Source organism: Pan paniscus, chromosome 2, assembly GCF_029289425.2.
Source record: "Pan paniscus chromosome 2, NHGRI_mPanPan1-v2.0_pri, whole genome shotgun sequence".
NCBI lineage: Eukaryota > Metazoa > Chordata > Mammalia > Primates > Hominidae > Pan > Pan paniscus.
In genome coordinates, this window is record NC_085926.1 from 170,119,993 (window position 1) to 170,147,990 (window position 27,998).

General features: G+C 39.5%; 1 protein-coding gene across 8 annotated transcripts in view; it reads left to right on the forward strand.

Annotated features, from left to right (window-relative positions):
* Positions 1 to 27,998, forward strand: part of FNDC3B (fibronectin type III domain containing 3B) — a 364,503-nt gene that overhangs the window by 200,663 nt on the left and 135,842 nt on the right. For 6 of the 8 annotated variants that reach the window (XM_003831940.6, XM_063602598.1, XM_034957722.3 and 3 more), the window contains 2 exons: positions 10,452 to 10,695; positions 14,193 to 14,474. In XM_003831940.6, coding sequence (XP_003831988.2) covers positions 10,452 to 10,695; positions 14,193 to 14,474 — 526 coding nt within the window. The remainder of the gene's footprint in view (positions 1 to 10,451; positions 10,696 to 14,192; positions 14,475 to 27,998) is intronic. The other 2 variants (XM_063602600.1, XM_063602601.1) reach the window with 1 other exon arrangement.

Sequence of the window (27,998 nt, forward strand, 5' to 3'; positions counted from 1 at the left end):
GCCAGATTTAAGACTTAAAAAAGTGTGAATAGAAGCTTGGCTTTATTTCTGAGTGTATAAAAGTGTTGGCATGTACAAAGCCAGTGGAAGGATTGCCATTTTTGAGAGTGTCTTCTTATACTGATCACCTCTGAAATAAAGCCTGTCGGTAAGATTCATGCCCAGAAATGCTAAAGACAAGCACCTACTGTGATTCTCCTGAACAGCAACACTTGATTTGTTAACTGGAGCTAACCCTTCTCCCCTCAGTCTGTACCTTACCTATTGCCTGCAGTTGGTGTGTGGGTTAAAAATTAAGCACCAGGTGAGCAGTGTGTGCCTTACAGGCCGGAGGATTGCTTGAGCCCAGGAGTATTGGGCTGTATCACACTATGCTGACAGGGTGGTCGCACTAAGTTCGGCATTAATGGGGTGACCTCCTGAGAGCTGGGGACCACCAGGTTGCCTAAGGAGGGGTGAATTGGCCCAGGTCAGAAATGTAGCAGGTCAAAACTCCTATGCTGTGCAGTACTGGGAACATGCCCATGAATAGCCATCACACTCCAGCCTGGGCAACACAGTGAGACCCTATCTCTTAAAAAAAAAAATAAAGCACCAATGGGATGGGAAATTTCAGATTTCTAGACATAAATGAGAGTGCTCATAAAAACTCTGGGGACTTTTTGTTCATGAATTAACTGATTAGCTAAAACCTTCATTTTGATCACCTATAAAACAGACAAAATTAGGTGTTTAGACTTAATCACTGGCAAGAACTGTTTGAGACAGACAGTTGTAATTTTCAAGGAACTTTTTCTTTTTCCTGATTCAGAAGAGGATATCTGTTATCAAGCTGTAAGTACTCTGCAGGATAATCTTTTTTGTTATTATTTAAAGGGCTTTTAGAAACATCACCAGTCACTTATTTTTCCTTTTGAAGACAACAATAATCATGTTCTGTGGCAAAAGGAGCTGGTCCGAAACCTAGAATGATAATGAAAGTTTGCAAATATCAAATATTATTTCATCACCATTAGCCATTTACAGATGTGAAGAGAAATGAGCTTGAAAAGTAGTTTGATGTTTTCAACCACACTTTTAATCTTTAGATTTGAAAACAGAAAAGGAAGTCTGGAGATTAGGGTAATATATTCAATTCTTCCACCATTTTTTAATTTTTGATTTTTCTTTTTGAGACAGGATCTTGCTCTGTCACCCAGGTGGAGTGCAGTGGCGTGACCTCCCTTGCTCAAGTGATCCTCCCACATCATCCTCCCAGGTAGCTGGGATGACAGGCCCGTGCCAGCACACCCAGCAAATTTTTGTATTTTTTATAGAGATAAGGTTTTGCCACGTTGCCCAGGCTGGTCTTGAACTACTGGGTTCAAGCAGTCGCCCGCCTTGGCCTCCTGAAGTACAGAGATTACAGTCATGAACCACCACAGTCAGCCCTCTCCTGACATTTTTAAGTCAAGTAGCTTAATCTATAAAATAAAATGTTTGACCACTTAGTACTATAAAACTCTTTTGTTGCTCCTAGAACATTCCTTTATCCTAATTTTTCTTTCTTCTTATGGTACTTGGGTGATGGTGGTGAGAGTTGGCAGCACAAGGGGGATTGGCTAGGGCAGGTACACACCTTACGTTTCAAACCTCTACCCTACCTGAAGAACAAGCTTGCCTTTCCTTTTTTATATTATCTACCATATTAGAAAATGCAGAGGGAAGAGTTAGTGCAAATTGGGAAAGTGAGTACCGATGCATTTGTACTCCTGATTGGTGAGCAAAATAAAACTGCTCAGCCTCCTATAGGATTAAAGTAGAACTTACACTGGAGATGTTTGATCTTTCTGTATAAATGTTTGTGATAAAATCACGCTTATTTAAAATAAGATCAGGAATGATAGATATAAAATTAACTGGATTCAGATTTTCTGAGATTTTAGAATAGGATGTCAGCTATTTACCAGAGTTATGGAGAAAAGTTTTAATAATGACGTGCTAATATTCTTGGCAGATACCAAATCTAAGCAGATATAATTAATTTATTTTATTTATTTATTTATTTTTGGCTTGCTTTCTTATTCATTTACTCATTTAACCAACATTTACTGAAAGTCTTCTGTGTGCCCAGTTGCTTCTGAGGGACTTGCAGCTGGGTGGAAGAGACAGATGTGTAGTCCAAGCTACAGGATAGAGGTGCTGAGTGGAGAGGGGAGAGGTGAGCACCAGCCTGCTTGGGAGAATCCTGGATTCTGCCTACCCATCCCCTGAGTCCATGCAGCTTGTTAATATTGACCAGCCTTGTTCTTCTCTTTGTTCATTGTTCGCATGCTCACTTTTATCTGAGACATCTTCTCTTCCTGGAATGACCTGGGATCCCACTTTAGGCATGTTGGCAGCAATAAGAAATTCAGCCTGAGCCTGACTTTCACAGACTCATTTGGTCCCAGTTTTCTGTGTCCAGGCAACTCACCCAGTGTTTTCTGCCACCCCGGCAAACTGGCTGCCAGCACATCACACTACGTATGTTTGTGGGTTCATATGTGTCCACGTGCAGAATCTGCCCATTTCCTGGATCATCCTGGGCCATCTGGGGCAGCCTTTTTAATTTTTTCTTTTACCTCCTGCCTTTCAAGCTTCTCTTTTGATTCTTGTGGCTTGTAGTCCAACAAGAGTAGAAGGAAAGAGCTTCAGGAAGTGAGGAGTTTATTAAAATTCCTTTGAAGCATTTCAATTCAGTAAGAGGAACTATCTTTTCTGTTAGCTAAGACAAAAAAAAAAAAGAAAAAAACAAATAACAACAACCCTCAAAAAAAATATAAATGTTTTTAGGAGATCCATTTTAGTTCTTTTTTTTTTTTTTTTTTTTTTTTTGGGATGGAGTCTTACTCTGTCACCCAGGCTGGAATGCAGTGACGTGATCTTGGCTCACTGCAAGCTCCGCCTCCTGGGTTCACACCATCCTCCTGCCTCAGCCTCCCTAGCAGCTGGGACTACAGGCTCCCGCCACCATACCTGGCTAATATTTTTTTGTATTTTTAGTAGAGATGGGGTTTCACCGTGTTAGCCAGGATGGTCTTGATCTCTTGACCTTGTGTCCTGCCCATCTCGGCCTCCCAGAGTGCTGGGATTACAGGCGTGAGCCACCGCGATCAGCCCCATTTTAGTTCTTATACACAAAATTGATCCTCCTTTACCCAGTTCCGTGTCCCTGAGTGTATTACCTTCACTTCCCTAAGCATCATTCTTATTTCTAAAATGGGGATAACTGTAACTGTATGTGCCTCACAGGATTGTTGGCAGGATTTAGTGAAGTGGTAACATTAATAGTAGTAATTGATGAGTAAGATTTTGTTACATTATGTATCAGGTACTGTTCTAAGAACTTGAACTCTACCTAACTCCTTTCTGGTAGAGGGTATTAAAAGCATAGCAGTATTCAATAAGTATTAGTTGTATCCTGAATCCTTTTCACATCTCTTAATAACTCAGGTATCCTAATTCTCAACAGTTGATTGTTTACCTATTTACTTCTCAATATACAACTTCTGTATAATTTTCTACATAATGAAAACTTTGATGTACACACCAGTATGAAAAATCTTGGTTCTGCAGCATACCAGTTGCACAATTTAATCATGCTGTGCCTTGGTTTTCTTCATCTAAAGCAGGGATGCCGATACCTAATTCTCAAGTGTTAAGGAAGTTGAATGAGATGGCCCATGTCAAGCAGCTGACAGACCACAGGCACTGACTGATGTCCTTTTCCATCTCCCATCCTGTGCTGCTCCTGGGAACCCTCCATCTTGCTGTTATCCCCAGGCTGTTTCATTTTGTTTTGATGATTCTCTTGGTCATATTTATAAGAACACTAGTATAAGACAAAGATTCTCTCCGTTGCACATTTTGTGCCTTATTCTCTAGCCACTTAAGCTTGTTTCTAGGCCACAGGATAGCAAGAATACTAGGCACATAGAAGATTTTTTGTAAACATGTACTAAGCTGGATAAAACAGACATGATAAAGAATCAGCCTGGCTTCTATTAGCCATCAGGCCAAATTTCTTCATTAGCCTGAGCAAGATGGCTCAGTGTTTGTTCACAGAGGCTAAACGTATCACTTTTTAAAAGAGAGTTTTTGTTTGTTTTAAATCAGACAGGGCTTGTAGAACTTAAGGTAGAAGAAAGTGCTGGATTGAGCTTTTGTAATCTAAGGGGGTATATTAGTTTAGTAGGGCTACCATAACAGAATACCACAGACTGGGTAGTTTACACAAGAGAAATTTATTTTCTTACAATTCTAGAGGTTGGAAGTCCAAGATCAAGGTGTCAGCAGGATTAGTTGGTTTCTTCTAAGGCTTCTCACCTTGGCTTGTAAATGGCCATTGTATTTTCCATTTTCAAGCTGCTAATAAAGACATTCACAAGATTGGGCAATTTACATAGGAAAAAGGTTTAATCAGACTTACAGTTCCACCTGGCTTGGGATGCCTCACAATCATGGTAGAAGGCAAGGAAAAGCAAGTCACATCTTACATGGATGGCAGCAAAAAAAAAAAAAAAAGAGCTTGTGAAGGAGATTCCTGTTTTTCAAAACCATCAGATCTCATGAGACTTATTCACTATCATGAGAACAGCATGGGAAAGACCTGCCCCCATGATTCAGTTACCTCCCACTCAGTCCCTCCCACAACATGTAGAAATGCAAGATGAGATTTGGTTGGGGACACAGCCAAACCATATCATTATGTACCTGGCCCCTCCCAAATCTCATGTCCTCACATTTCAAAACAAATCATGCCTTCCCTACAGTCCCTCAAAATCTTAACTCATTTCAGCATTAACTCAAAAGTCCACAATCCAAAGTCTCATCTGAGACAAGGCAAGTCCCTTCTACCTATCTGCCTATAAGCCTATAAAATCAAAAGCAAGTTAGTTACTTTCTAGATACAATGAGGGTACAGGCATTGGGTAAATACAGCCATTCGAAATGGGAGAAATTGGCCCAAACAAAGGGGCTACAGGCCCCATACAAATCCAAAATCCAGTGGGACAGTCAAATCTTAAAGCTCCAAAATGATATCCTTTGACTCCATGTCTCACATCTAGGTCACACTGAGGCAAGAGGTGGGTTCCCATAGTCTTGGGCAGCTCTGCCCCTGTGGCTTTGCAGGGTACAGCCTCACTCCTGACTGCTTTCACAGGCTGGTATTGAGTGCAGATTTTCCAGGCATGTGATGCAAGCTGTTGGTGGATCTACCATTCTGGGATCTGGAGGATGGTAGCCCTCTAGGCAGTGCCCCAGTAGGGACTTTGTGTGGTGGCTCTGACCCCACATTTCCCTTTCGCCCTACCCTAGCAGAGGTTCTCGATGACAGCCCCACTCTGCAGCAAACTTCTGCCTGGACATCCAGGCATTTCCATACAGCCTCTGAAGTCTAGGCGGAGGTTCCCAAACCTCAATTCTTGACTTCTGTGCACCCGCAGGCTCAACACCACATGGAAGCTACCATAGCTTGGGACTTGCACCCTTTGAAGCCACAGCCTGAGCTGTACCTTGGCCCCTTTCAGTCATGACTGGAGTGGCTGGGATGCAGGGCGCCAAGTCCTTAGATTGCACACAGCACGGGGACTCTGGGCCTGGCCCACACAACCATTTTATCCTCCTAGGCCTCAGGGCCTGTGATGAGAGGGGCTGCCATGAAGACCTCTGACATACCCTGGAGACATTTTCCCCATTGTCTTGCGGATTAACATTCAGCTCTTTGTTACTTAAGCAAATTTCTGCAGTGGGCTTGAATTTCTCCTCAGAAAATGGGATTTTCTTTTCTATTGTCAGGCTGCAAATTTTCCAAAGTTTTATGCTCCGCTTCCCTTATAAAACTTAATGCCTTTAACAGCACCCAGGTCACCTCTTGAAGGCTCTGCTGCTTGGAGATTTCTTCTGCCGGATACCCTAAATCATCTCTTTCAAGTTCAAAGTCCCACACATCTCTAGGGTAGAGACAGAATGCTGCCACTCCCTTTGCTAAAACATAACAAGAACCACCTTTGCTCCATAAGTTCCTCATCTCTATCTGAGACCATCTCAGCCTGGGCCTTATTGTTCATATCATTATCAGCATTTTAGTCAAAGCCATTCAAGTCTCTAGGGAGTTCCAGACTTTCCCACATTTTCCTGCCTTCTTCTGAGCCCTCCAAATTGCTCCAACCTTTGCCTGTTACCCAGTTTCAAAGTCACTTCCACATTTTCGGGTATCTTTTCAGCAATGTGCCACTCTTCTTGGACCAATTTACTGTATTAGTCTGTTTTCATGCTGCTGATAAAGACATACCTGAGGCTGGGCAATTTCAAAGGAAAGAGGTTTAATTGGACTTATAGTTTCATGTGGGTGAGGAAGCCTCACAATCATGGTGGAAGGCAAGGAGGAGCAAGTCACATCTTACATGGATGGCAGCAGGCAAAAAAAGAGGTTGTGCAGGGAGACTCCTGTTTTTAAAACCATCAGATCTCGTGACACTTAAATCACCATCATGAGAACAGCACGGGAAAGACCTGCCTTCATGATTCAATTACCTCCCACCCACTCCCTCCCACAACATGTGGGAAGTCAAGATGAGATTTGGGTGGGGATACAGCCAAACCATATCAGCCATCTTCCTTTGGTGTCTTCACATGATGTTCCCTTTGTGCATGTCTCTTGTAAATCTCCTCTTATATAGATACTGTTGGATTAGAGTCTACCTGTATGACCTCATTTCACCTTAATTGTCTACTTAAAATGCCCTGTTTCTAAATACAGTCACATTCTGAAGTAGTGAGCATCAGAACGTCAACATTTGAATTTGGGGACACATAAGTCAGCCCATGATAGGTGACAGTCTGAGAACCCGGCATAATGATCTTTTCCAAGGCTCTATGCTTCTCTGGAGAGGATATGTGAGTGACAGTTCTGTTGGGTCATAGAGCTGGAAAAAATTTAGATGAAGAATATTTATTCTGATTTCTGAAATCACCACACTTCTGCTTTCTTAACAGCACTTACTAGGACTTAGTCTAATTTTTCTCTTCGTATTCTTAGGCTGTGTGGATGAGTCTTACTGTTGAGCACTTATTTTTTCTCCCCTTTGAATATCCAGTCCTTAGCACATAGTATGTGTCAGGAAATAATAGTTGAATTGAATACAGGTGATTCGTCTGCCTCTGGACATTCTCACAATTTCCTACACCACAAAAGGAAATGAATTTGTCTTTTCCTTAGTCGTCTACCAAGAATGAAGGCATATTTTTTTTGCCTCGGGTGTTTTGGACTGAATTCTGTCTGATGTCTAAATTCGACTACAGTAATATATTTATTTATGAGCCATCTTTATTAAAGAATGTTACTGCCACCGTTTCCTTAGTTGCCAGTTATTTTGTGCATTGTTATTGCTCCTCAGATTTTCTTATTTTGGGGGAGACTTAGGCATAATTTCCTTAGATGTAGATCAAAGCTGAATTGGATAACTAAAATATGTTGCAATTTATGTTATAGAAAAATGGTAAAAATATTCACATATTTTTTATATTTCTACTATTTCAGAATTAATATTTCACTTTTTTTTTTTTTTTTTGAGTCGGAGTCTCCGTCTGTCACCCAGGCTGGAGTGCAGTGGTGCGATCTTGGCTCACTGCAGCCTCCACCTCCTGGGTTCAAGCAATTCCCCTGCTTCAGCCTCCTGAGTAGCTGGGACTACAGGTCCACGCTGCCACACCCTGCTAATTTTTTGTATTTTTAACAGAGATGGGGTTTCACCATGTTGGCCAGACTGGTCTTGAACTTCTGACCTCAGACAGTCCACCTGCCTCGGCCTCCCAAAGTACTGGGATTACAGGCGTGAGCCACTGCGCCTGGCCAATATTTCACTTTTTTAAAATAAATTTTTTTAATGATAAGACAGGCTTGCTTTGTCAAGAACAGGTTTCTAAAAGGGTTTCATTATACATGCACATGTAAATAAAAACCTTTTACAAATCCCACAGAATAAGATACTTTAAAATGGAGCTGTCAAGCAATTTTTATATGTACAGGCAATTTGTGGTTTCAAAAAGCTACTTCAAAAAAAAACTTCAAAAAGTTAGTGCTTTTTGATAATTTTTTTTTAAAACCACTTTGGTAACAGGTCCAAAGTTATATGATAAAATGATCAAATAAATTTTTTCGTTATAAATAGTCTTGTTTAAAAGTCCAAAATGTGCCTCTTAATATTTAGTGAGAGCCCTGTTCTTGTTCTACTTCATCAGTTGTCTATGTTGCTGGTTGACTATTGGAAGTTTTACACTGAATGAAAGAATAAAGATTGTAAACCTCTAGAAAACAAGTACTTTACTTCTGTGGTCCTTCCAGGATTGAATGAAGGTTCCATGAAAGAGAAACATCTGGAATATGCCTTTTTTTTTTCTTAATAGCTAGTAGAGGGTGAGGAGGGAAATAAGACACTGTAGGATAATGCGTGTTTGTGTCAGATCGTAGGAAAAAAATCATGATGTATTTATACTACATGTGCTATTTATATACATGTGCTACCAAACAGCATGCAGCTCTATGTTTTAGACAAAATAGAAGAAGCTTTGATGATAATTATCAATACATGCATGAGAATTTCCAATGTCATGGTTTAAGCACCCACTTCACATACACTTGTAAATTAGCTTCCATGCATTCATAAATGGGGTTAGTGTGATTAGCTTGCCAAGGCCCAGAAGAGATTATATTTATTAAAGATCACATGAAAAGCTGTGTCCTAGGCATCTGACTAGGAATCTTAATTTTAAATAGGTAATATTATCTTATTTATGAACTATTAACACAGTAGAAACATTTATTTTGATAGATTTATTAATGAATGTAAAGATTTTTGTTTTTTTAACATAAGGATTAATGGCCGTTCATTCAATCTAAACCTATTTTGTACACTGAAATATAACATAAACATTGATAGACTTGCCAATCTGTCTTAAGCACTACTTTTAAAATATGAAGCTAAGTATAGTTTTTTGTTGTTATTAAGATGTTTTAGACATGATTAAGTCATTTTATTTTGTCCTATAATCAACCTCCTGAGGTATAATGAGAAATCCATTTCAATATAGAAGGTCAGTTTTGTGGGGTTTTTAGTTTTTTTTTTTTTTTTTTTTTTTTGTAAAACAAAACTTCCTGTCAGAGTGTGTGCCCGATCGTCCATTTGATTAGATCAGCTGGCATGGCTTCTTGGCAGCCTGGCCCTCACTGCCAGGTTTACTCCGTGTCCACTTCCTTGCAGGGCCCTGACCTAGAGGCCATCTCTCAGCTGTCCCAGCCCTGCCAATTCTTTGAGGTCCCTGAAGCCTTTCCTGATTCTCCCATCTCACGTTATCATTCTCTGTACCCCTAAAGCTTTACCTTTTGATCATGGTATCTGTTGTGTTAGTTATTTCTTTCATTTATTGCCACAGAGGCAATAAATATTGGCATTGTGCTGCCTTCGTTGCTCTTCTTGGATGAATTAGAAAACATTCAGAGGAGCTGGGCACGGTCGTGCATGCCTGTAGTCCCAGCTACTTTGGAGGCTGAGGCAGGAAGATGATTTGAGGCCAGTTCAAGGCTGTAGTGTATGATGATCACACCTGCGTGTAGCCACTGCACTTCAGCCTGGGCAACAGAGTGAAATCCCATTTCTAAAAATAAATAATGAACAAAGAATTGGAAAAAGAATGGATAGAGTGTTGATTGGCTTGCTTTTCTCATAGCAGGTTGCTTTTCCAAGCATCTTCTTTCACAACACTCATCATGAGGACATCTTGGGAGCAAAAGTGTCCATACTGATTTGGGGTTACTTAAGTTTTTCTTTGGTCAGAATCCCTCATTTCATCCATATCCTCAGTCCTAGATTAAGTAATCTTAGGGCACACTTACGGCTTCTGACGTTAATGCCACCTTTGTTTCCTAAAGCCCTGATGATGATGGAACTGTGCATGTTAAAGCAGGAAAGGGGAAGAATGTTGTCAGCATATCTAGAAGCCTAGCCCTGGAAAAGTACTTAGGTGGCACAGAAAGCCTCTTTCTGGAAAACCACTGAACTGATAGTTAAATTCAAAAGTCACTCCTAAAATCAGTTTCAGCACACATTAAATTCACTCGTCTTGGATGAAGCCAGTGAAAATTTTAAGACAAAAACAAGATTTATTATCAAATACTGGTCTCTCCAAAAAGTTACATGGGATCAGAATCAGATGTCGATGAATAATTTGTTTTTGTACGTTTTTATAGTTACATGTTATTACTTCTAGAACTCATTTGACTGGTTGAACTAGAGAACCAGAATACAACATGCATTTGTTTTTTTCTATGGTGGAAAGAAAAGTAAAATTAAAGTGGAAGTTATTAATACTATATATATTCATAGGCTGCTAATATGTACTGCGTTCTTTCCTTTTGTGTTTTTCTTTAGGTGATTGAAGATAGTACTGGAGTCCGCCGGGTGGTGGTCACACCCCAGTCTCCTGAGTGTTATCCCCCAAGCTACCCCTCAGCCATGTCTCCAACCCATCATCTCCCTCCCTATCTGACTCACCATCCACATTTTATTCATAACTCACACACGGCTTACTACCCACCTGTTACCGGACCTGGAGATATGCCGCCTCAGTTTTTTCCCCAGCATCATCTTCCCCACACAATATATGGTGAGCAAGGTGAGTAGATTTTCGCTGGCGTCAGGAGCCGTTGAAACTGATTACAGCATTTCAATAGTTCAAGGCGGCCCTTTGTTTCTTGTGAAATAAGCACAGTAGAAAAGGATCTAGGTGGTTTGTAAGACTCATGGGGAATTCCTAGCTTCCTTTGTCCTGAATGGTGCCTTGGAAAAATTACTTTGTGGGTTTAGTTTTTTTTCTTTCTTTCAGTTTTCACAAACTCGGCCCCAACCCCCACCTTACAAGATCAAGGAGTAAGGTAGCCACCTTTTATTTTAGAAAAGTGGCAGTGTGACATCGTTCCCATGTCCTGAAAGCATGTTTGTATGTGAGAGTGGCCTGAGGTACAACTGTGGCACATCGTTTCTTTGGTATCCATATGATCTACCAGTTAAAGGGAAATTGAAAAGTGTTTTGTGCCCCATTTCCAGTGTTTGAAGATTGTGAAATCTCAAGAACCTTTAGGTTTCCTAAAAGGCTCTATGTTGTGATGCTGGCAGAACTCAAAAATCCCCTGGCTGTTGATATGGCCTTCCTGAACCTGCTTTTAGTTTAAGAGTAGCCATTAGTGCAGCCGCAATTTCACTGATTGTTAGGCAAATACTTACCTGGATATGAAAAGAGCCTCAGAGCTACCAACATTATATCTTTTTAAAGTTTTGACCCTGGTGTTAGTTTAGTCTAAAGGCTTTCTCTATCAAAATGGATACTAAGAAACCAGATAATTGAGGGTAAAATTAGACTTTAGCCTCTAGGACTTTGCAAAGTGATTTTCTTCTGAGTCTGACTATGAATGGAAGCATTTTACTGCTTCAGACATTTATTATGTTGGTTTAGATACATTGTAGAAGAAATGCCTGTTATACCATAGAATGTTTGAGCAAGTTATCACTTTTAAGAATTATATATATATAATTATATAATTTATATATAATTATTTATTTATAATTATATTTATATATATATAATTATTCCCTGTTCATCTCACATTATAACTTATTCACAGAAAAAACTTTTTTGAGATGATATTTTAAGTGAAATATATCATTGTAACTTAGGGATAGAATTTGACTGTATGTGTGTTTTATTTTTTTTTTGTAGTCAAAGAAATTTGACATGATTCAAATTAATCAGGTGCTTTCACAATGTCGTATAAGGGGATGATAGCAAAACATGAAATCAATACTTTGATTTCATAGCAGCATCAATAACTTCCTATCAATTTGATCTTTTTTCCATGCGACACACCAAGAAAACATCAAGTATTGGGGATATACTATGAAAACATTTGGATAAAAACTGAAAAAATTTAGTTAGCTGTAATTATTTTTTAATGTATTCAGTGCTTTGACTCAATATGCATTAAATAATTGAGTGTTTCTTAGAGCTTTCTGGCTGTATCTGAGCTCTGATGACATGAAAGGCCTTGGTGACTGACTCATTGCTTGCTGGTATATGTCTGACTTGCCTTATTTTAGCAGTCTGTTAGTAGGATGCCACATGGTTACTGTTTTGTAAATGCTGTCCTTTGCAATTTTAGGCAAGACAACAGAATGATTTAAATCGTCATTAGAGTTAAGCAAAATTGTAGTCTCTTCATTTTATGGTGTATTTGGGTCTAATTCCATTAAAATAACACAGAGCAATAATGTATGCAAATAAAAATGCCTTCATTGATTTCAAATTAAAGCAGTAAAACAAAACCCCTTCCCTTCATAAATAAGCCATTGATATATTCTTTTACCTTAGTTCTTAGTGTGCATACCTAAAAGCAATTTAAATATTAATTTTCTAAACTATAAGAGTTTTAAAAGTTTTCAACATGTCTGAAAAGATTATTACTGCCCATGGTGAATATGTTAAATCTCATGTGTAATGCATCGTGGTGTTTAGAACATTTACTATCCTTCTGGTATATTTTGACATAGTTTCTTTGGATACACACTCTCTGAATAGGATTATATTTGTTTTGACACGTTCTCTAGTGCAAACTGGTTCTCTCATGAAGATTTGTTTTTTAACAAAACAACTCTTGTTTATGCTTTAGCTATGTTAACAGTAAGAAACAGTGGAGCTTTACTGTTGAGTAATTGAGACAGCAGTTTTGTTAAATTATGCAGGGTAACCATACATTTCTGTTGTGCCTGTGACAGTCCTAGTGTAGGTCTCTTGCCTTGAAGAAATTATTGATATTCCTTCCTTTTCGCTCTCAGAAGTGTTCAGATTTGGATGGTAATTTATATTGTCACTCCATAGAAGAGGTGACCCTTTTTTCTTATAAAGATGTAAGGACCCAATCTTTATGTTATGCATTGTCATTTTTACTGACACCTAAAAATAATTTTGAACTGATTTAAAAATTTAAATTTAACATAAAGTTTTCCCCTTGAGATCATAAGATTGCTTGCAGGCTTCTATTTTCTTTTGAGCCACTTTAAAATGTGCATAGTAAAGTCAGGTGACATTCTACATTTGTCTTGCCTTCTATTACTCCAAAAGAGAAGTTTGAGACCACAGCTTATTATGTTTGGCACCAGATTTCAGAGATGGCTTTTCTTTATCCTTATACTTCCTCCTTGAACATTTCCCCTGATTCTGTGAGCTTTGATTATTTTAAATGGAAATGTGTCATCTCATTATCTTAGTTAAATTTGTTCAAATGTTGGCTCTTTTGTATGCCACAAAAAACTTTGACTGCCACAAAAAACTTTGACTGCAATATACTTCCCAATAGAAATACTATTCTGTCTGCAGGGATGAGTAGTCTTTTAAAGTAGCTTGATTCTAAGTACATGTTTAATAGGGGTATTTTATTTGTTCTGACTTTTTCATGTATTGCAACTACTGAAAACATATTGAAAGGTAAAAATCAAACTCAGTTATAAATGCAGCTAGAATATGAGCTCTTTAGGGATAACAACCTTGTCTTCAGTATTCTCTGTAATATAGGAAATTTTCTGAACACACAGTGTAGTTTTTAATGATTGATTATTCCTTGATTGGTTAGAAACAAATGGGAATGCTTTAAATGTATATCATGTATATGGCATTTTCTTTTTTCTTTTTCTTTTTGAGACAGAGTCTTGCTCTGTCGCTCAGGCTGGAGTGCAGTGATGCAATCTCAGTTCACTGCAACCTCCGCCTCCAAGGTTCAAGCGATTCTCCTGCCTCAGCCTCCTGGGTAGCTGGGATTATAGGCGCCTACCACCACGCCTGGCTAATTTTTTGTATTTTTAGTAGGGATGGGGTTTCACCATGTTGCCCAGGCTAGTTTCGAACTCCCAAGCTCAGACAGTCCGCCCACCTCGGCCTCCCAAAGCGTGAGCCACTGTGCCCAGCAGTATTTTCTTAAAAAATATTTATTAGACTCTATTTAGTAATACTTTAGACTTCCTTTATACTTTAGACTTCTTCAGGAGCCAGATCATTTGACCATTTAATAATTTATTATTGAAAATGTAAACTGAGTTTGGGTTTATCATAATCATCCATTTTAGAAATTATACCATTTTATGGAATGTCAAGCTACATCACCCGAGAAGACCAGTACAGCAAGCCTCCGCACAAAAAACTGAAAGACCGCCAGATCGATCGCCAGAACCGCCTCAACAGCCCTCCTTCTTCTATCTACAAAAGCAGCTGCACAACAGTATACAATGGCTATGGGAAGGGCCACAGTGGTGGAAGTGGCGGAGGCGGCAGCGGTGGTGGTCCCGGAATTAAGAAAACAGAGCGACGAGCAAGAAGCAGCCCAAAGTCGAATGATTCAGACTTGCAAGGTAATACTCAAGATGTTTGCCATAGAGTGAATTATCAAGACAGAGACATCTCAAATGATGTTTCCACATCTTTTACATGAGAATATTATTTCATGGTGGTTGGTTGTTCTGCTAAGAATATTTGAGTAGACCTTCTTTGATCTATTTCTTGGTAAGGAAAGAATATTGCATTGTTTATTTTTTATTAATACTTCATGGCAGAAATACTACATTTTGGTCACATATGCCATGCAACTTTCTACTTAATAACAAATATTTGAAAATCTTTTCATGTTAGCCTACTTCTGTTGTTTCACTCTCTGAATAGACAGATGTGGAAGAAATCCAAAGATAATTTTTCTAAAAGTGTAGGCTAGTTTAAATCTCAAAATAATTATACCTCATAAACCATATGTAATTACTTCCTTACTGTAATGAAATCTATCATTGAATCACAGAAATATGTTTCTTTTTAGTTTTGGCATCAGTTATTGTCTCATACCACCTTTTGCCTGTGAATTAAGTGTTCAGAAACTAAGAATGAGATGGAAGAATGAGGGCCACCACATGTAGGTAGAGAAACATCAACTCAGAATGGCATCTGTCTTTTTGTAGATGAATCTCTTGGGTAGATCAGTTCATTTGGAGGAAGGTTTATGTGTTTAAATGAAGTTTTGGAGGTAGTTTAGAGAGAACCTATTTTGATGCCACATAAGGAAAAACAGTGGCTTTTTCTATAGGCATAGGGAAGAATGACTTAAGTGAGGCAAAAAAGGTAGCATTTGGATAAGGTAGGTGAGTTTATAGATATAAATGACTGGAAAACAAAGACTTGAACAACTTTTAAACATAAGATCAATTATTTCAAGTAGATTCCCTTTTTCATTCACAATCACATTCTCACAGACACAGTCCCAGTTTCTACCTGACTGAGATGCAGTAAGGAATCTGATTATAACACTCATTGATTATAACACTCATTGAATTTATGGATTCCTTACTGCATCTCATTCAGTTAGAAAAAGGGACTGTGTCTGTGAGAATGTGATTGTGAATGAAAAAGATGGAATTTGTGTATTTTTGAGTGTCTATGGAAGAGCTTCTGACAAGAGAGAGGAAGTTTAGGTAAAATGAAATATCGCCATCGGCATTTCCCCCTACGTTATTTGGGTGAGTGAATTTCAGCTTGAGAGAGGAATAGTAAGATACGGTGAAATGTGAATAGATCATGTGTTCTTTTAATTTGAATTATGTATTCTTTTCTCTATTTTCCAAACTCTATGCAATTATCACATGTTATTCTTATAACTCTTAAACGAAACATAAATCAGTATCATACAAAAGAAAGCAAAGATTCAAGAGACTTTTACACAGCTCTTAAGGGAAGATGCTGGGTCTCATATAATTTTTAGTCAAATGATACTGTAATTTCTAAGTTTGAAATTAGTTTATTAACAATGTTACAATTTAACCATGACTATACAAGAATTCATACCAAAAAAATTAGGAATAGATTTTCCTGAAGAGAATTTTTATCCGAAGAAAAGCGAGAGAGAATGTATAAATTGTCCAGAGAGCTTACGAGGTTTGAAGTACTTTGATTACTTGACTCATTCTTTAATAATTTTCACCTTGCCTTGCACCAAAACTGATTTAAGGGAAATGACTTAGACACAAAGAAGCAGATAAAATAAATGTAAGCATTAAGGAGCCGAAAGATGATAAGGGAAGGAAAATATTAATAAGATGAAGCAGGGTTCCGGTAAGCGTTGCTTGATGTGAGCCATATATTTTGTTTTCAGCCTCCTGGTTGTCAAAGCAAAAAGGCAAACGTGAATCACATAGTGTAGACGAAGAATAAAACACTTCTTGTTCATGGGGTCCATCAAGTGGCTCACAATGTTTCAGTTGTGTCTGCCTCAAAATGTGGTTATTGGCTCCTAGGATCCCAAAAGGCTTTTTCCTGCTTTCTCATCCTTACAGTGTATCTCCTGCTGGAGTTTACTGCGGCTGACATCTAAATCTGTGCCCCAGAAACAGACTTCTTAACTGATTCTTAAGTTTCCAGTGCCACCTGATTAATCTAAAACTATACTTACTACTAGTATGATAAACCTAATAGGTTCATATGTGGTTTGCACAAGAATAGAATATATACCTAACCATAACATGTGACTTGTGTGTGTTTTTTGTTTTTGTTTTTTTTTTATTTAATGTTTTACTTAGGTTAAGTTGTCCTCATGGCCAGAAGAGAGAAATCTTTTTACTTTTTTTTTTTGAGATGGAGTCTTGCCCTGTCACGCAGGCTGGAGTGCAGTGGTGTGATCTCAGCTCACTGCAACCTCCGCCTCCCAGGTTCAAGTCATTCTCCTGCCTCAGTCTCCTGAGTAGCTGGGATTACAGGCATGTGCCACCACACCCTGCTAATTTTTGTATTTTTGGTAGAGATGGGGTTTTGCCATGTTGGCCAGGGTGGTCTCAAACTCTTGACCTCAGGTGATCTGCCCACCTCGGCCTCCTTCTTTTTACTTTATAATTCCTTTGCCTTTGAGTTAATTTGCTTGAATAATTTAACTTTTTATCACTTACAAAAAACAAATCTTTAAAAAAAGACTAAGTTTGTGCCTGGTCCTGTGGTAAAACTAAGCACATGTAAAAGAAGCAAACAACTCATGTTAATATAAATACATGTATTAAAAAGATGCGGATACCTTAATTTCTCTCTTGAGGTCTAGTTCACTCAGTTAACTATGCTTCAGAAACTTTAAAGCAATAGAGATTCATGGACCCCATTTTAGACCTACTAAATCAGAATCTTCATACCACTTTTGACTTCATGTTTTTTTTAAATCAAACCTCCATTGGGGATAATGTTTAATCAGCCAAGATGGAAAATTATTATACTATCATAGTAATAAGGATGGTTAACCAAGTTGTACACAGTATGGAATAGGGACTGTATCTGTTTTATTCATCATTCTCTCCCTCCTTCTAGTACCTGACACATAGTAGGTACTCAGTAAATATTGTTAAATGAGTCCTGTTTTCTTAATTGCCTTGTTTTCCAGAGTAAGCCTTCTTTTTGAACACACAAAGCTATTGTACCATTTCCTTTTCCTGGAACAAAGTGTTGCATTGCTCAAGGAAACTGCTCTGTGGCTAGCCTCCCCTTTCATTTACTGTTACCTTCGGGAAAACAGGCATGACAGAGGCCCATAGTACACTCTGAGAAATATGGGATCTCTGTCTTCTTGCACTCCCTTGGAGCTAATGGTGTGATGTGAGCCGAGAACAGTTGGGGCTTTAGTATTAGACATATAGTACTTGGCTTAGAATTGGGCTTTGTTACTTACTTTTTCCTCTTAGTTTTCCCTGAATTTCCATGTTCACTTTGTAAAATGGGCGTTTTAATTTCCATTATTAAATATTAAAAATACCCTTGCTTTAGTTCTTAACACTTTAATATAATGGTAACCCTTATGACTTGAATATTCTTATCTCTCTCATCTTTAGGACTCCTGTTATTATAGGATCACCTCTCATCTGAGATAGCTGCCTCTCAAAATAGGCATCTCTCTACTCTCCATCTGGCAGCCTTTTCCCTTCCCTTCATGCTCCATTCCCCTCACCCCAGCTCCCTACACTTCTTCTTTAAGCCAGAAGTGGCTTCCTTTGCTTAAACTCGTCTTACATTTTGAAAGCTAAACCCTGCATTCCTGGACCACTGTCTCTGAAAGTTGCTTCCAGGCTCTTTTTTTTCTTTTGAGACGGAATTTCACTCTTGTTGCCCAGGCCGGAGTGCAATGGCGTGACCTCAGCTCACTGCAACCTCTGCCTCCCAGGTTCAAGTGATTCTCCTGCCTCAGCCTCCCGAGTAGCTAGGATTACAGGCGCACACCACCATGCTTGGCTAATTTTTTGCATTTTTAGTAGAGATGGAGTTTCACCATGTTGGCCAGGCTGGTTTTGAACTCCTGACCTCAGGTGATTCACCCACCTCGGCCTCCCAAAGTGCTGGGATTACAAGCGTGAGCCACTGCGTCTGGCAAATTTTTTTGTATTTTTAGTAAAGGCGGGGTTTTGCCATGTTGACCAGGCTGGCCTTGACTCCTGGTCTCCAACTCCTGGCCTCAGCCTCCCAAAGTGTTGGGATTACAGGCATGAGCCACTGTGCCTGGACACTTCCAGGCTCTTTTAAGAAAGGTTGCCACTGGATAGAAATGTACAGATACCCTGGGGTCCTCTCTGGTGGAATTGGTACCAGATCTCACACATCTCCTCATCACCTTGTCCTAGGGCACTTCCAGCTCTGAGTGAGAAAGAACTCTGGTGCACAGCCTCTTGGGACTTCCTTTCTCATGGTCCCTGGTGTCTCCTCATACGTTTCTTAGGATTTTCTTTGCTCCCTCTGAACCTTAAGAGACTGCCCAGAAGGGCCACCTTATGGTTTAAGATGTGTGATTGTTCATTTTCCTCTCCAGTGCATCCTCTCTTGTGGCTACAGTTAAATAGATCTCAACATTTTAATTCCTTCCTTGAGAACCTCTGTGGTGCTCCCCACTGTCTAGAGAATAAAGTCTAAACTGCATGATATGACACATACTCACCTCTTGTGGCCCTTCACATTTCCCCACCAGACATGCTGTGTTCTGCTCCATTTTGTGAATATGCCTCATTCCCCTTTTTTGGCCTGTCCTTCCAGTTCCTCTGCCTAGCAAACTCCAACTCAGGCCTTCAAGAGCCAGCTCAGTTATCACCTCCTCTATGAAGCCTGCCTGTCTCTCCAACATATTATGATGGCAGATAAGTTAGGGGAAAATATTTCAAGAGTTTTTGCCTTCCTTTTCTCTTCCTCTCCCAGCATTTCATTTTAGAACAGTGCTTGGGCATCCAGTCCACAGATGTTCAAGGACAGGAATGGAAAAATTTGTTCTTGTGTACGGAGTATTATGCAAGAGCTGGGCCTTGAGCCTGTTCTGTGGCCAAAACCCAGTTAAAATAGTCACATTGCCTTTCACTGCAGAAGCTAAAGAAGTTTCTGTTGCTCTTCATTGAGTGAGAAGGAAGCTTCATTTCTTCCATTTTATTCTTGATAAAAACCAAAGCACACAATATTTTAAGGAAGTTATTGAGTGGGATACAGTGAGTGAGGATCCAGTTTTCTAACTGAAATCCTTCAATTTTCAGCCAGTTATAGCCCCTCAGAAAGCAGTTAGGTTATCTGCTAATATTGTTATAGGAATAATTAGGTGAATTTAGAGTAAAAAACAAAAGCTTTGATGAGGATCCACTGTTTAATTTTAAAAGACCTAAGTAGTCCCAATAATATGTATGTGTGTGTGTTTGTGTGTATATGTGGGCAGATGGTGAAGGGAGAGGAAATCAAGAGTGTAAAGTCACAATTTCCAAACTTTTTTTTTTTTTTTTTTGAGACAGAATCTGGCTCTGTCGCCCAGGCTGGAGTGCGGTGGCGCAATTTCGGCTCACTGCAACCTCCGCCTCCCAGGTTATAAGCAATTCTCCTGGGATTACAGGTGCCTGCCACCATGCCTGGCTAATTTTTGTATTTTTAGTGGAGATGGGGTTTCGCCATGATGGCCAGGCTGGTCTTGAACTCCTGACCTCAGGTGATCCACCCACTTCAGCCTTCCAAAGTGCTGGGATTACAGGTGTGAGCGACTGTGCCTGGCCTCCAAACACTTTTTTATGTATAAAAATTTGCTTTGTGCAGTTGACATTGTTGACCTTCACTTTGTTCCTGGGGCTTACCCTAAGAGTGAGGATGTCTTTTTCATATATGACTTTTACATTTTAAAAACAGAATGGAATTGTAAGATTTTAAATAATCGGTGTTCTGGACTGTGTGACATAGAACATGTCATTTCACGAAGCCGTGGTTTCCCTTTCAGTAAAATGAACAGGTGAGTTACGGTCAGTGATTTTCAAAATCTTATCAGTGAGCAGATTGCCTCTCTTTTCAGGCAATCTTGTGTGGATTACCAGTTTTAAATACAGTATCCCTTCACCCCTACCACATCACACACATTCATACACACACACACACACACGCACTCTGAAAGCAGACAGCACTAGAACTCCAGTGGTTTGAGTGGAGGACCTGGGTCCTTGTCACCCTCCACAAGGCTTTCCCAGGGATCCAGCCCTCACCTGGGTCCTGGCTACTCATGGGCTCAGACCAGCAGTATCAGTACCATCTAGGAGCTTGTGAGACATGTACCCTTATGACCTGCCCCAGACCTACTGAATACAGGCTGTGTAGGTGGGGCCCACCAATCTATGTTTCATCAGGCACTCCAGGTAATAATAAGCCACAGTAGCATTTGAGAACTGCTGGCTCTTTGAGTGCCAAGCAATTTTTAACCAAGATTTTAAATGGCAGGGGTGGGAAAGCGGCGGGTGGGAGGCATTCAGTTCGAACACTTGGTTTAAGTTGAAGTATGTTCCTTGTACTATCTGTATCGTGATAAATATATACTAGTGGTGGAAGAGTTCCTTTTGTGTGACTAACATATAGGTAGCAGCTTATGTGAACTCTTCTAGAAGTCATACTGCCATATGGGAAAAATTGGGACAAAGTGGCAAGAATTCCAAATATGGAAGAAAACGAACATACAGCATACTCTTGGCATTTGACCTTTGGAATTGTTAACAATCCAAAGACTCAGTTGCATTTTAGATCACATTCCACGACATAGACTCACAGGTTCTGGTTATGATACCGAAAGCCAGTGATGAGGGCATTATTCTTGTGCATTTGTCTTTCAGAGTTCGCAGATTGCTTTCTGACTCCAGCAGTGTTCCTTATTACCGGTTCTTTGTATTCTAATTCTTTCTCAGGTGGTCCTCCCTGGCATTTTTTCTCTTACTATTCTTATATTTTGTGATCATTGCTCAGAAACCAGAATCAGACTACAGCTTTACTTCCCCCAAAGCAGCAAGAAAGTGTATTCACAATAACAGTAATTATTCATAATGAGAAGTCACAGCGCACCAAGGTTTGGGATGGCGTTTTTTCCCTCTAGGGGTCTGAGACTGTGGATGTTTTTGGGTCCTTGGAGTCTGTCCTTTTGCTGAATGGCTTGGGCTCTGGGAGGGCATAGCAGCATCCACCTGCGCAGGGCTGACAGTGGTTTCCTTTGTCTGGAATGACGTGCTTAATGTTAATAAGGTCTGGAATGTTGGGAGTCAAGACAGATTTTCTTTTGGAATCTCTTTGGTCTTGGCTCCCTGTAACAGATAATGCTTGTGCTTTTCTGTTTTCTGATTAAAGTAGGATATTTAGTAGGGCTTTTGCACTTCACAAGTGGCAGATTTCCTCTTTCTCTTGTAAGCTTTTTCTGTCTTGTGAGCACATATCCTAGGCATGCTCAGACGAGGTGTTCTGGAAGGCTGGAGTTGGCAGGGTTCTTCTTTTCCCCCAGAGTATCTGCTTCCCTTACTGCATTTGAACACTGTACTGTTTCTAGATACATTTTTAATATTGCTTTATCTCTCAAGTCTATAGGTGATGATGAATACTGTGTGTTTTCACCTGTCTATAGCTGCATATAAATTCTGAGTATTGCAAAAAGATCAAGAAAACATGAGAAAAGTTAAAAGTGAGCTCAGGTCAGTGGAATTCATCCATCTGGCTGCCAATTACAGTCTGAAAAGTAAAAATAGTCCAAACAAGCCCAAATAACTTTTATTTTTTAAAAGGACAGTGGGGACCCCTGGATCAGAATGCAAGAGACATGAGGCATTCTTCTTGGCAGGAAACTGGACAATTAACATCGCCACTTCCATTTCAAGCGTAGGCTGCCAGATCTCTCCGCTCAGTTATAGGGGCCTCTGAGTGACTCTAGTTAGGGGCCGAGCGCACTTGAACACCTTGCAACTGTCTATGTGTGGGATGGAGATAGTTCTGGGGACAGAAGCCTGTTTCATAAGGAGCATGCTGCTCATTAACATGCGCTTTCTGACTTGGGCCTTATCCTGCAGGCCCAAGGCTGGAGAAATCAAACTATGAATAACTACTTTTCTGTAAGACCCCTTTATGATGATTTTTTTTCCCTCTTACTGGGATGTTGATTTTACTAGTGCAAAGGCAAATTTACAGCTCAACAAAGAGGAAACCATGGTGGCCCAAATTGTTAATTAGTAGAGTATATAATTGTCTTTATTAAGTTACATCACTTATCCTATCTTTTGCCTTTTGCCCTTTCCCCCTCGTATTTTTGTTGCAATCTGGAATGTTTTAAAGATGTTAACTACATGATTCTTTCAACAGGCAAAATGAGATATTTTTGTCATGTCAAGTTAAGAAGTCTTAACCCATTAAATCATACTTGAAGCTTCACATTTTTCACTTGCATATAAAGACAAAAAGCATGCAAAAATAATTCGTCGAGTTTTCTTTTGAAATGAATGTTCACCAGAAGTTTGAGGTCAGAATTTTGATTAGTTTTTACCATATGTAGTACTGAACTCTGTAAACCCATGTTATTTTCTCTGCCTTTTTGCTTTCTTGGGAACTGATCATGACAGCATTTAGATGACATCAGAACCCATGTTGGTAAAATAAATGTCATCCCAAAGAACCCTTTAAACAGCAGGTATAAGTGATGATATGGTTTGTTTCTGGTATATTTGTAACCTTCAATTTTATTGATTTGAAACTTCTATATGTTATTTCTTTCATTTAGCTAAGTTGAATTCTGAATTTAACTGGGTTAGAGATCGTCATCACAAAAGTGCCATACTCAGAAGCATATTCAAAATATGTACTAGTTGGGACCTTGCAGATCTTGGTTTAGTCTCAATTCAGCCACTTGGGAACTATGTGCCCTTGGGCATGATAGTTAATCTTTCAAGGCTTCATTTCTTTCTTGTATGTAGAAAATAGGGGTCATTAATGGCATCTCTTTCAGAGGACGATCATCAGCTCTTAGTACAATTTCAGACACTAAGTGCTTTAAAAATGTAGTGGTATTGGTGAGGAAAGACCATGAGATTTTTTCCTTGTGAGAACTGCTTTCTGTGGGCCATTTTATTATAACCTCAGCTTGTGAGCATGCCCATCAGAATGCTGTTGGGCAAGGCGTCCTGCAGCCTGGGTCAGTGTTAAGTAATAGTGAATGCCAAGGACTTGAGATAGGGGAGAGTTCAGAGGGGCATCCACTCCCCAAAAAAGGTTCTCGGACTATTGCCAACCCACAAACAACCTGCTGAATTCTGGGCAAGAATAAAGTGCAGTCCTCTCTCCGTGCTTTTTCCCTGTCACCTCTCTGGTTGAATTCTCTGTGTGAGCCCACAGAATGGGGTCTGACAGGCCTGCTTGATTCTGTTTGAACCCACTCAGCAAATTAACCACTCTAAGTTACTTTGCTAAAAGGGGGAGATTGCAGGGGACATTAGCTGGAGGCGATGGGCAAACAACAACTTCTCTGTATTTATTTTTCTCCCACCCACATTCCTTGCATTAGGGCAATTAGTTAAGCTAGATGGATAAACTAACTGGGTAACCCACTAAATTTCCAAGTCTTTCACAACCTTTCCTTACACCTGGCAACTTGTACACCATGTCTTCCGCATTCTGTGGGCTGCATAGACCTGCCCTGCTACATTGTGGAAGGGGTCAGCACTAGGTTTAAGTAGATCATGGGGGTGGCGAGGCATCATGGAGGCTGACTACCAGGTGTGTCGAGGCGGAAACCATTTCTGTTAATACCTTATCTGAAAGAGTCTCAGCATTTGTGATGGAATTTTGGCAAATTTCCTGCTGCTGTGTCAACATCGATTTTGTCATTGCTTCTCCTTCTGTGGAATGGAGCTCTAGGATCTTTACATAAACTGCAATGTCAAGAGGCAGGGTGTTGAACTTCTGGTTTTGTATGATCAGTATTGTAATGTGATAATTATAGTCTATACTGCAAATATGTTCATTATTCTTCATGCTTTCTGCCATGGTCAGCTGTGGCTTTTATTTTAAATTTAATTTGCTCAACCAGACACACAGTGTAGCAGACGCTATTACCCTATTTCAGTTTTTGGTGCTGTAATGAGACTTTGAAATTCTAGGAATTGAGTAGATAACACAAGTGTGATGTGGGAAAGGTCCCTGGGAAACAACAGTGATTCTATTAGGCTGGTGCACAAATAATTGTGGGTTTTGCCATTACTATTGTACCCACATAATAGCTCAGTGCATGCAATTTACAAAGTAATAAGTGAAATGCTCCCCATAGTTGACTATAACATTTCCTCATTTTTCTCTGGTGCTGAATTTGCTTTTTAAAAAACTCTTCCCCTTGCCATTCCCTTCCCCATTCCAGATTGTAACTGCTTCTTTCCAGCTGCATCAGAAGAAGGGGACTTTCCATGTAGGTGTTATTCTCAGAAAAGGCCAGAAAAGACCAGGTCATGGTGGGGATGATTTGCTCCAAGCATAAAAGAGAATTGTGATGGTTCAGGAAGACTGGAAAATAACGAGACTGGAAAGAAATGAGAAGGGCTTCAGAGGAATGGCACATTGAAATAAAAGGAAGTGGTAAGAACAGGAAAACAAGTGGAATGAAAGGAGCACACAGTGGGCAGGGATGATTGGATAGACTGTGGAATAAAGATAATTTGGGAAAAAAACGGGCAGAAAATAAGAGAGGTTTCATGGTTCCATTATTGTATATTCTATTCCTCCTACTAGGTTAACATTTCCCAGAGGGGTTGGGTGGAGACGGGGAAAGCCTTTTTGCCCTGTTGTGGTCCATGTGCCCTTCTGCTGGCAGATCCACTTGGAACAAATCTCCATGTGAATACGTCTCCTACTCTTTTCCTATTCGGAGTTTCCTGATGCTTTTGTCTTCCTCTTGTGCTGGATTAGAGCATCCACTGCCAGCATGCATTAACGTGATAAACAAAATAAAAGTGAAGTCTTAAGTAGAACTTTGCAAGGAGTAGCAGTACACTATACGGAGGTATTAGGTTTTTTTGAATATGACTTGAAGTTGTTAAAATGATATTTTAGAGTTTTGATGTGCCTAAAAACTGGAAATTGAGAATTTTTTATTTTTATTTTTTGTTTTAAGTTAAAAATTAAGCACAAGATGCCAGGCATGGGAGGATCACTTTGTGAGGCCAAGGCGAGAGGATTGCTTGAGCCCAGGAGTTCAAGACCAGCCTGGACAGCATAGCAAGACCCCATCTCTGAAAAAAAAAATTAGCTGGATGTGGTGGGCATGCCTGTAATCCCAGCTACTTGGGAAGCTGAGATGGGAGCATTGTTTGAAGCCAGGAGGTCAAAACTGCAGTGAGTGTTGATCATGCCACTGCCCTTTCGCCTAGATGACAGAGTGAGACCGACTCAAAAAAAAAAAAAAAAAAAAAAAGCACTAGAAAGTTGGGAGAGAGGGCAGCACTTTTCCTTTATTCCTGGGTTAGTATGCCTTTGTCAAAAGCAGCTTGCTTTAAATGAAGATGTCATGCTTATTTCAAGTCCTCTTAAAACCAAATTCACTCTCATATCCCCTTGGTATGTAATAAAAAGCTATATATATATGTGTGTGTGTGTATATATATATATGTATATATATGGCATTTCTGTGAAATAATCAAGTCTTGCTTTCTAGACTTGTTAGAATTACCTCATGAAAGCAACATGAGGAAGTGAGTGGGAAGAACTAGGTCTACAACAGTTAAAATTTTTTTTTCATAAATGCATTTATTACTGCTTCTCTTAATTCACATGGTGAACTTCCATTGACCTTTTTTCCTTTTTATTCGAAAAGACACAAATTATTGTATGGAACAGTAAGATCTTTCAAACCAGGAGGGATGGAGAAACTGCCATATTTTAGGTTCACTGAGTTCCTCAAAACTATTTAAGTGTCTTGCCAAGCACATTTTAAAAAAATTCATATTTAGTCTTTCAGGAAGATTTATCTTTTGTTGGAATGTTGCTCCAAGGAACTCTATAATATACCAGCATCTCTTGAAAGCTTTGTTAAAAATGATGTGTTACTTAAGTGAAAAATGGTTATGGGTGCCTTAATTATTCAGCTATCAAGTGTTTTTTTTTTTTTTGACACACTGACAGCATTCGTATTATTTACTACTTACACTGTCATCCATGGGAAGATGGCTCCAATGTAATTGTAGACAGTTTTCAATTTGAAAACTATATCTTCATTTCATTGAAGAATTTCGTGTCTGGGAAGTACTATTCCCTATAGAGTTTAATCTCTGGTATAGTGGTCTCAACATCATCTACAACATTACGCATGAGGACTGTTTAGAGTAAGTTAGGTAAGTTGCTATTGCATTAGCATTTCTCAGAAGAAAGATGATCTTTTAGGTAGTAAACATACATGCATCATAGAATCAATAGGATTTCCTGATCTGCCTGACTCTGCAGTGCTTCCATGCCTGTTTTCTGTGTCATTTCTTCATTTTCTTTTCTTTTTTGGGTGGGGGGAGAGACAGGGTCTTGCTCTGTTACCCAGGCTGGAGTGCAGTGGCGCTATCACAGCTCACTGCAGCCTCGACCTCCTTGGCTCAAACAATCCTCCTGTCTCAGACTTCTGAGCAGCTGGAACTACAGACATGTGCCACCCCACCTGGCTAATTCTTTTTATTTATTTTATTTTTGGTAGATACAGGGTCTCACTTTGTTGCCCAGGGTGGTCTCGAACTCCTTGGGCTCAAGTGATTCTCCCGCCTCGGCCTACCAAAGGGCTGAGATTACAGGCGTGAGTCACCACGCCCAGCCCTGCATCATTTCTTTTAAATAATGTCAAGGACAGCAGGTTCTATGGCCCTGCTACCCATAGTTGGAATGAGAGATACAGTAATCATCTAAATCTTAGCCTTTATAGTTAAGATTTCAGAACTTGGTTTTCTGAACTGAATAATCTGTGGGATGTTTGTACCCAGAAATTAGGATTCTCATTCATCTCTTTTTCTTCTATTTTATATGTTTGTTTCTTGCATTTTTAGATTCTATGAATTCTCTACCCCTCTCTCCTGTTCTGTATATCTGGCTTCCAAGACTTGCCATATTTATCATCACTAATACTATAAATGGACTTTTAAAATTCAACACTTTCATTCATTCATGTACTGCTGAGGTATTTTTTATTTTATTTTGCATTTTGAACTGGGTAAGGAAATAGAAAATGATAAAGATACATGAGAAGGATGTTTTTAATACTAGATTGTTGTCATAGCTGTCAACCTATTTACTTTTGAAGAAGAAAGTTTCAATAATTGCTCTTATTTTAAGACTATGTTACAAGCTCATTGAGTGCATCCAAGGAAAAGGAAGCATTTTAGATAAGCTAACTGCCCTTCTTTAATAAGGGTGCATGGTCCAGTTGCTAGATTGTCCTTGTCATCTTATTTCCATTTCCTTCCTTTTGTCCATTTTTATCTTTAATGATCTCAGTAGGAGGTAAACAACCTCGATAAGAGGATAAGGGAGAATATATCCAAGTGCGGCTCTGATAAACATTTGGTGTGTGTGGAAAACCTGAAACTTAAAATGATTCTCAG